Source organism: Brachyistius frenatus, unplaced genomic scaffold (assembly GCF_029030835.1).
Source record: "Brachyistius frenatus isolate BFR_SWC_R1_liver_20210118 unplaced genomic scaffold, ASM2903083v1 Contig_120, whole genome shotgun sequence".
NCBI classification, from domain to species: Eukaryota; Metazoa; Chordata; class Actinopteri; family Embiotocidae; genus Brachyistius; species Brachyistius frenatus.
The window spans coordinates 517,562-527,018 of record NW_027210719.1 but is presented as its reverse complement, the minus strand read 5'-3'; the positions used below and the strand labels follow the sequence as shown (position 1 = coordinate 527,018).

At 36.8% G+C, this 9,457-nt stretch overlaps 2 protein-coding genes across 2 annotated transcripts; one reads left to right on the top strand and one right to left on the bottom strand.

Moving 5' to 3' along the window:
* Positions 1-636: 636 nt before the first annotated feature.
* LOC138629735 (uncharacterized) lies at positions 637-4,270 on the bottom strand. Its single transcript, XM_069713641.1, has 6 exons — positions 4,216-4,270; positions 3,201-3,536; positions 3,068-3,106; positions 2,858-2,986; positions 2,732-2,763; positions 637-2,503 (listed from the first exon to the last, which is right to left on the bottom strand). The coding sequence occupies exons 1-6, from the start codon at positions 4,262-4,264 to the stop codon at positions 2,192-2,194; spliced, it is 897 nt and encodes a 298-aa protein (XP_069569742.1). The 5' UTR covers positions 4,265-4,270; the 3' UTR covers positions 637-2,191.
* A 2,120-nt stretch (positions 4,271-6,390) lies between these two features.
* On the top strand, positions 6,391-9,453 carry LOC138629749 (uncharacterized). The gene is made up of 4 exons (XM_069713655.1): positions 6,391-6,471; positions 7,225-7,244; positions 7,342-7,379; positions 7,711-9,453. Exons 1-4 carry the CDS (start codon positions 6,452-6,454, stop codon positions 7,897-7,899), a joined length of 267 nt encoding a protein of 88 aa, XP_069569756.1. The 5' UTR covers positions 6,391-6,451; the 3' UTR covers positions 7,900-9,453.
* Positions 9,454-9,457: the final 4 nt, after the last annotated feature.

The window sequence follows — 9,457 nt, the reverse complement described above, 5'->3', positions numbered from 1 at the left end:
TAGATAGATAGATAGATAGATAGATAGATAGATAGATAGATAGATAGATAGATAGATAGATAGATAGATAGATAGATAGATAGATAGATAGATAGATAGATAGATAGATAGATAGATAGATAGATAGATAGATAGATAGATAGATAGATAGATAGATAGATAGATAGATAGATAGATAGATAGATAGATAGATAGGATATACTGTAGGCTCAGAAATTGTGTGTGGGCTGTGATGATCAGACACATGATGCTGAGATGAAAAATTTCCACTCAGAGACTTATTCCACATAATGTTCAGGACTCGCATTCAGCTTGGGTTGCAGTTCAACTTTTCACCTTTCTCTCCGGAGTCTGCTCCTGTGAGTATAATGTATTCAGCAGCATTTCTTAACATTTTCGGTATGTAATTTTTCTAGTGAACGGTGGATTAGAGCGTCAGGATTTACAACTGAAGGGGCACTATGCTCATCTGGATATCACCAAAAGAAAATAAATACTCAACATGTGACATTCTGTGTGTGTGTGTGTTCAGAAATGAGCAGCGATGAGCGATTTGTGGTCTCAGGGCTGAATAAGGTGAGCAGGACAACGTGGAAAAAGCAATCCCAGCAAATTTGATTTTGTTTATTGGTTCAATTTACATTTTTCAAGCAGATAATAAAATTCCAGGCAGCATGAATAAAAGCTGTAACAGTATGTATTTGACCACAACCTTAATAGCAACACAGTCTGAGCTTTGATACTGAACTGAAGAAGAAGAATTCAAAGTCACCAAATCGGCAAAAACAATTCATTACTAGTTCACTGTTATGGCCTGTTTAATGTATCAGTTGCATAAAACAGGAATGTGTGACTTTGTTTTTTAAGTAGTCCCCACACACACCAGCAAGCAAATATACTTTAAGCATATATCAGACAAAATGAATCAGCAAATGTATCACAATTGCATGGCTTGAGAAAATCAACTAGATCTGAAGAACGAAAAATATTCATCTTTGTTCCAAAAATGTGGTTGTATTATTAATTTTTCTTTAACCTCTTTTTTTTTTTTTTTAAATGCTGACTTATAAAATCGTCTAATTGAGAAATGTAAGAGGGGAAATCACTCTCAAGTCAAACTGATCACAACTTATGTTCACAGAAAGGCCTAAAGTTGTGATTAGGTGACCTTTACTTGTTTGTTTTAAAGGGTCATAACTCCATAAGATAAGGAACTATTAGCTTATACCATTGTCTTTAATCAAACATGAACGTAGTTTTGGCTTTGTTCCTCTCGTTCTTTCTCTCATTATTGCTTGTAGTTTCTGGTATCTTCAAAAAAGCCCATCAACACTAGTCTTAACAAAACTTTCACAAAATGTGTGACAAGTGACAACCATAATGATTGGACCATTGCCCAAACTACAGAACAGATAGTATGTATATGTGGGAAATACATTTTTGGGGCATCTGTTACTACACACATCATAGTCAACCACACATGTACATTTGAGAAAAAACACACTGGTGTGGTTGAGAGGTGGGTAGGTGGCAGTTACCAAAACCCAGCGGTCTGGATGTGTGAGATAAAATACTGGGCCATATGTTATCTCTCATTCTCTCAGGTAGTATTTTTCCACAGATCTTAGAAGATGGTCAGTGAAAATTATTCTTTCTTAAAAATGTCCAAACAAAGACCTGAACTCAAAGGAATGCAAAAATATATCATAACGTCATGACATCCATTAGCCTTTCAAAGGACATAATGTTTTAAAAGTCTCAGATCAGCCAAGGATTAAATTGCAAGGCAGCTATCCTTTCCAAACTTCAGTCTTCGAACAGTCAGACAGAAGAATGCACAAATAATCCACTCTTTTTATGTCTAACTGCCAAAGCTTTGGCCATCACAGTCAAACAAGTCAACAAAAGCCCTCCATGTCATGTACATGCGAAGACTGAAGGGGAAATTCATATTTTTTTAAAAACAGCATCGCCTGAAACAAAGCTGAGTGTGAGAATAAATTATTTGCTGCTTCTGGTCGAGTCACGTATACTGTATATCTAAGAAAACACTCTGTGCATCTACATGACCACAAGCCTCCTCTGTTCACCTCTTCTGCACACAGCGTCACCTCTGCTTGTTCCGTGACACCGCTCATGTACATTTTCCTATCATTTTCATCTGTACATGTCCATCACAAATCAAACACCTTCAGGAAACATTGATGACAGAATATTCTTGGTTTGTATCTTGCTCAGTGGTGGTAGGAAGCGTTCTGACATGTACCCCAGACTTTTCATGGTTGATCACAGCATACACAGCACTCTCTGACACGTGTCTCCCGCCTGCTGTGTTCGCCACAGCAGGCTGATTCCTGGTGGGTGTGAGGGCAGGTGGGAAATTATGTGTTTCTGCAGTAGTTGGAGAGTACACGCTATTTGAAGCAGAGAAGTGGGTTTGCAAGACAGTAGCGGAAGGAGTGCTGCACTTAGGGAGGTCTGGTATCATGTGAGTAGACATGTCCTGTGAAGAAAAAAACCCCAAATGAAAATGAATAAGAACATATAACACTTTTTTTTGACACTACGCTACTATGACTCAGCAGACTTGGAAAACAAATAACCTGGCTCTGTCGAAAAGTCCCTGCCTGCCCGCCAGCCTTTCTAAAGCTCGTTATGTTATATCTCATTTGTTTAATCTGTACAAAAACTAATGTGTAAAAGAAAAAAAGAAAAAAACTTTATACATTACCTTTTCCTTTGTGTGGTTGTAGGCCATTGTTCCTGTAAAGAGGACAAAAAACAAACGTTTTAGGTGGTGAAAACCATTAATTTTGTTACAGTAGTCCAAAATGTTAAAACATGTGAATGCTCTTACGTTTCCAGTCATAAAACCTCAGGAGGGTTAACGCTGTCAGTGTGACTACCAGAAGAGCTAGGCTAACACAGATGGTGAAGTAGGGCAGCCAGGACATAGCCTCATCACCAGCAGCGCTCAGTGACTCAGCTGCAAAAGTAGGACAAGCACATCAATAGTTGTAGCCTGCAGCCATTAAAATGCACATACATTGTTAATAAAGGTTCTTACCTGCTTTGTTGTCAGAGTTTTCAACCCCGTGGTTTGTGTCTTTGGGGAATAATGGATATCAGATTGAATTAAAACTTGAAATCAGATTTATTACATTCAATATTTTGATAGAGGGAGAAAATGAACTGCGCACCTGAAACTGAGATGTTGACGGAATGGCTGATTATTTCTTTTTTGTGTCCCATTAAATGACATCTGTATAGCCCATCATCATGAACAGAAATTTTATTGAAACTCAAAGAAGAGATCGATTCACCCATGCCAAGGTTGTTATCCTGTCTAATTTCTACATTTTCCGTTTGAATAATTTGTTTGCAGTTGGTTGTGTTGAGGAGTTTACACCAGGTGACTGTCAGCGATTGTCCACAGTGTTTTACAGGACAGATGACTGTCAGACTTTGTCCCGGGGCAGTTCGCCATGTCGAGCCTCTCTGGACCATCAGTGCAACATCACATGAAGCAAACAAGCCTGAAATTTAAAAAAAAATATGAATGGGATTTCAATCAAAAGTCATTCTTGGCATCGTCTTGTATAATTCAATTTATATTAAACATCTTTGTTTTGATGAGAAACTATTTATCATTCCAGGAACTGATGAAAGATGGTAGAAAACGGCTGAAATGATTACGGGTTACATCCTGGGGACCAACTGTACCATATATGACCCAACAGAGAACGGACCACTATATTTTACTACCCACATGACCCACTTGTGAAATAAGAGAGCTTTTCTCCACTTTTTCAATACTTTGTCTCGTCTCGTGTTGAATTCATGAAAAGTTTACCACACTGTTCTTTATATGTTATCTGGCTAAAGTGACATCTTACTTCGTTCTTGTTTCCCAACAACCACAAAACTGTTAAAACATTCTTAAAAGTAGAGTTTGTACCTATTCAAAATGAATGACAACTTTTCCTGCCAATATTAAATAGGCATTGAATAGACACTTTTAAAAATAATTTCAGGGTGATTAATTTTGTTGTTTCCACCTCATTCCTGAATCTTCTGTCTTCCCTCATACTTACATTAGTACCATAGGTAATTTATTTAAAACCCTTACATTAAATAATTACACTGTAATCTCAGTCATTATTAAAAATGTTCATAATATTCTCATATCACCAATAATAGAATGTTAAAGTTTACCTTCATCTCTTCCATTGACGACTACAAATGTAAAGTAGCAAAGTATCATCAGATAGTTCAGTCTATCCATCAGACTCGACATGCTCATGACGTTATACTGTTAATCAACTGTATCTACTGGAGGGGCTTATTACACTCGTGACGAGCTCACCACTTCCTCACCTCCCACACACTTTCTAAGACCATCCTGCCCACGTGCATTTCAAGATGTTACGAAACAACAAAGTTTCCATGTCTGCATATGTAAATGAAATTATATGTATATAAGGACATGAAATCAATTTTAGGCAAAAATGATTAAACATATAGAGGCTAATGGTAAGATTGTAAGCAACCTATATTTGTCAGCAGTGTGCACTTCAGGCCACATTAATATGTTCTTATAAGCTTTTTACAATATTTGTTTGCTTTTGGGATCGAATCTGGGGAAAAGCAGCTTTTAAAAACAAAGAAGAAATCATGAAAAAGTCTGCAACGACAAGTTACTGTGGCTTAGAAGAAAAAGTTCAACACATGCCTCTTTCTAAAAAACTTAAACCATATGACAGTTACTTCTTTTGATCATAGGAGGGGATGTAGTTTGTCATCCTGTGTGTTCTTAATGTCCAAAGCAGCAAAAAAAAATTTCTGCTTCTTTCTATGTGGCCTGCAGATGGTGAAAGTTGAAACACACTTTTTCTGTTGCAGCGAGTGGGCACTTTTTTCTCAGATATTTATATGAATCGCTGTATGAGAATACAGAAGAGTTTTCCAACAGCACCATCTGGTGTATAAAATTAGTATCATGTACTTTACGTGGATGAATGTTTGTGCCACTGAACCAGACTAAATTGTGCTATTTCTGTTTTACTGACCTGTTAATGGTTATGAGCCAAGAATTATATCTGCAACTCTTAATGGACATTTTTCTGCCATTGAACTGCTGTTCAGTTCAGCCTGTCACTATAAAGGTTGTTCTTATGGCCCCATGGGACAAAAGGTTCAGAAAGTCAGTTGTCAGGATAACTGGGAACATTTCTGCGCCAACTAATGCAGAACCCATTAAATAGAGACAGAGGTATCTTCTGCCTTTCAAAAATCTTGCAATTACCTAATTTATCCAATTTGACATTGAATTAAAGCAAGTAAATTTGACATGACTACTAAAAACTTGATTAGCACAAGTCCAATTATTTATAAATCTTGCCCTCTGGCGGTGTCTGTTGCAATGATCAAATTTATCCTATCTATCACTCAATAAAGGTTTGATCCAGATAAAAACCAAGACCGGATTGGCCTCATACTTTTTTTTCAAGAGCACCCTCTCGTGTATATTGTAGTAGTGTTCATGAATGTATGGTTTTATCTAGACTTAATTAACATACAATGTAATGTTTGTTTTAATCTATCCCAAATATCTGATATTTAACAGCTAAAAATATTAAAACTTTAACTGTCATTCTGAGTTGCTTTTTTGAGACGTTCCAAAACTAATTTTACTGCATGATGCATATTACAGAAATATCTCTGGGTTATCAGATAAAGGCCTATGTTTTCTCTTCACAAAGACGTAGCTTGTAATGCAAACTGGACTTTCCAATGTAGGCAAAAAAAAAGTCAGTGACTTCCTCGTTTCACTCATTAGTAAAATTGCACAATTTGCAAAATCATGCAAATGAGACAGTGTGGGCAAGTACAAACATTACAGCCAGGGTCAGCTCAGCAAACCTACGTCCATCGTAGCTATCTGTGCTATCAAGCAATGCAGAGAGTTTCAGTTTCAGTTGAAGACAGATGTTTTAAAAAATCTGCTGATGATATCACTGCCACCAATAGAGTGGAAAGCATTAAAACATGGAAGTCAACAGAGTGTCTTTCTAGAAATATAGTAACAAGAAATCTGCAGGTTCAACCAACAGTTTTTATCAGGATAATTCTTCATTAAAATCATTAGACTATGTTCAGTCTGCTGTGTTTAGTGTGTGTGAGAGAGAAATTCGGGGGAATTGACTAAAACGAACAGTATTTCAGTTTTTCATAGACATTGTGTGTGGTGTTCATGCACAGGAAACCAAAATAGCAAACAAAATACCACACAAATAGGTCCCTGTCTTACACTCCCCCTCCCTCCTCCCCCCCCCCCCTCTCCTCTCTCTCTCTCTCTCTCTCTGCTGCTGTGGCAGAGAGATCAGTGAGATCTACGACAGTATCAGGCTTTGGGTTGTTTTCCAGCAACCGGGCACTCTGTGGCATCATCATGGGGAACTGCACTGCGGGGTAAGTAGCCACCCTCCGACACACATCGTAGAGGGACACTCAGAGACAAGATAGTTTTTCAGCATGTAGGTTAACATACAACTTTCCTTTTAATGTTGCATATACAGAAAAGTTCTCTAAGACAATAATGATTAAACTACAGTAAAATGGGACAAATATAAAAGTAAAAATGAACAATATAAGAATGAAAGCTAAAAGCACTTGTTTAAATGAACTGATGTTGCATTTCTGGCCTTATGGCTAACACCTTCTGTAAATGTTTTTGCAAGGAAATAGCAGCTACTGAATAGATCAACACCCAGTGTCATTTCGAGCACAAAGCCAAATATAAAGAATGAACTTTGCTATATCAAATACAATATGTATTATTAATATACATATTTTAATATGAATTATATGTGGGCTTAGAAGCACGAAAAGTTCTACGTACTGTGCTATTAGTCACTGCAATGGATGTGGACAGATGTCGGTTGTAGGCGAGTGTTTCCTGTTGCTGCACTCGTTCTGAACTGTTGATTTGTCAAGGAAACTGTGGGGTAAAGCCTACACCTCTGGAAAGCTGTGGCAGAGATAATTTGTATTATATTTCATGATGTGAAAGGCATAATTACAGTGTTAGTAGGTGTTAAATTAAAATTTTGAGTATTTTAAATTCATTTTATCCCCCAGTATTAGATTTTATTGTTCTGTGTGCCGTTGATCTAAATGTCTGTGTCCTTACTGTTGTTTCATCATTTCAATTTTCTTTATCAGGCAAAAGAAGAAAAGGAAAGGTAAAACTGCATTTATGTTTATGATATTTTATAGATATAGTACATAAAACTGTATACAATATTGTTGCATTTTACCTATCGACATTTTTTCTTTTAGAGAATTCTGCACCAGATGATAAAAGCACAGATAATAAGGTAAATGTTCTTACGTCAATGTTGAGTGTATTTCTGTCTACAATATATATCCTTATTGTTATAAACTCCAGCTTTTTATGGGGCATAGGTGTGTTTCTGTGGTTTTATGATACCCCAGTCAGAGGTTGGATTTGCATACTGGGTGAATATTAGTGTGAGGTTTCTGTTGTAAAAGAAACTGGGGCTGTTTATTGGAAGTCATAGTCACTAACCACATCCAAAACATGCTGTTTGCAGAAACACTGTATAGAAAAGAAACCTGGAAAACAAGTGACACATATTTTCAGTACAGATGATTTACCGGCTCACTCTTTGTGTTATCTCCTGACAGCCTAATGAGGAAGTAACATATGCCGCCATTAACCACACAACACTGAATACATCAAGAAGAACCAGAGCCAACACTGACGATGATTGTGACTATGCCACAGTTAATGTGCCAGCACCACTTCAACTCGAACCAGAGTCTGAGTGCTCATCAAAAGAAGAATGTGCAGATGATTATGTACTCATGGGGTGAAAGGAAACAAGACGAAAACTTCGTTTGGGCTTTCACAAGATGCAGGACAAGTCGACGATATCACAAACAACAAAGAAAATGTTGACTATCTCGGGGTCGTATTCAAGAACTTGTTTGCAGTTAAGCAGTCAAATTCACAGTTTAATCTAAATAAAATCTTTATTATCAAAGAGAAACAGTGAAGAAAAAAAAGCAGCCAACAGCAGCTAGTTGTGGAAAGACATTTCTTTTGACGTTTGAGGTACCCTTCACCCAAAACACAACTGCTGCGTTCCTTCCTCAACAAGACAAACTTGATCCCTTAACAGAAGAAAGTCAGGAGAGTATGAAGACATCGTGGAATTAGCATAACATCTGGAAGTAGGAATTCAAAGGAAAGTGGACCTGCTGTTTGGGCTTGAAGACTTGAAAAAGCTTTCATCAGTTCTGAATGTCTCCAAGAACAGCAACATCTCCAAAATAGCAAATCCAGTAGCTTCAGAAAGGCTACTGCCTGTTTCACTACGACCTGAATGAACGCAATCTTAAAGTCATCCACGTGTTAAATTATTCTAAATGCATGAGTTTCTGTTTTTGGAGAAAGCCTGCGTGTGTGAAAGTGAAGATGACCACACACCACCAAAATATACAAGGAAAAGTTTAAAAATTTGTATTGTTTATGTTCTGTGCCTGGATTAATTAAACATTATGACATTAACACTTATAGCATGGAAAGTAGGGAGTCAAAGAAAACTGCACTTAATGTTCAAATACTCTCCATAAATAGCAGTTTTTTGCTTCTGATAAGCTACTGTTGGTTATACCTTGACCTGGATGTCTGAGAAACCAAAAGCTTCCACGTGCTATTTTGTTGGTGTCTGTCGGTGTCAAAATTGATGTATTCAGCATGTTATTTTTGGCTTCCATATGGTGTGTGTGCTATAAAAATCTAAGAACTTTTTTTATTCACCGCCATAAAATGAAAGAAATCCCTAAAATAGAAAGTGGATTCAAAAGAAGGATACTGACTTGGTGGTTGTTGAACTCTGGCTATTGTGAGTTCATGTGTTGTTACGCAGTGATACTGCAGATGGAAGTTTGATCTTTATCTTTTGGCTGTTGTTGAAACAAAGCTAAAGCATTGCTCCATAAAGTTTCATAATAACCTCATGCTGAACTGCCTCCAACAGCCTCAACATTAGTAATGCCCAAACTTAAAATGTAGCTCAACTGTTTGCATAAAAAAATGCTCAAATTGTGTGTGTGTGTAATTTGTACCATCACAACGTTATCAATTTTCTGAAAGAAGGTTCAAATCACAAACCCTAATTTGAGTCTCAGAGTTTGTCCTCATTTTGAAACAGAGCTCCTCAGAACTTCCTAAATATACAAAAAACATATATTAAAGCCTTAAGAATGTATTTATTTGTTTTTGTGTGTATATCTTTTTGTTAAAGCCTGTTGTTACATCAGGATTATTTATGTTTGACTGAATGCAAAAGGTAGAGTAATTTACTATAAATTGACTCCTAATTCTGCAAATTGTTTATATATAATTAAAAGATTACAGTGTCATTTT

Bases quoted from the DNA above. Each gene is read 5' to 3' on its own strand.
- LOC138629735 (XM_069713641.1), bottom strand. From the start codon at position 4,264: ATGATACTTTGCTACTTTACATTTGTAGTCGTCAATGGAAGAGATGAA. The intron at 3,537-4,215 runs GTAAACTTTAAC...TTTAAATTTCAG, and splicing joins CGTCAATGGAAGAGATGAAG to GCTTGTTTGCTTCATGTGAT. The intron at 3,107-3,200 runs GTGCGCAGTTCA...TATTCCCCAAAG, and splicing joins CGTCAACATCTCAGTTTCAG to ACACAAACCACGGGGTTGAA.
- LOC138629749 (XM_069713655.1), top strand. From the start codon at position 6,452: ATGGGGAACTGCACTGCGGG. The intron at 7,245-7,341 runs GTAAAACTGCAT...TTTTTCTTTTAG, and splicing joins GCAAAAGAAGAAAAGGAAAG to AGAATTCTGCACCAGATGAT. The intron at 7,380-7,710 runs GTAAATGTTCTT...ATCTCCTGACAG, and splicing joins ATAAAAGCACAGATAATAAG to CCTAATGAGGAAGTAACATA.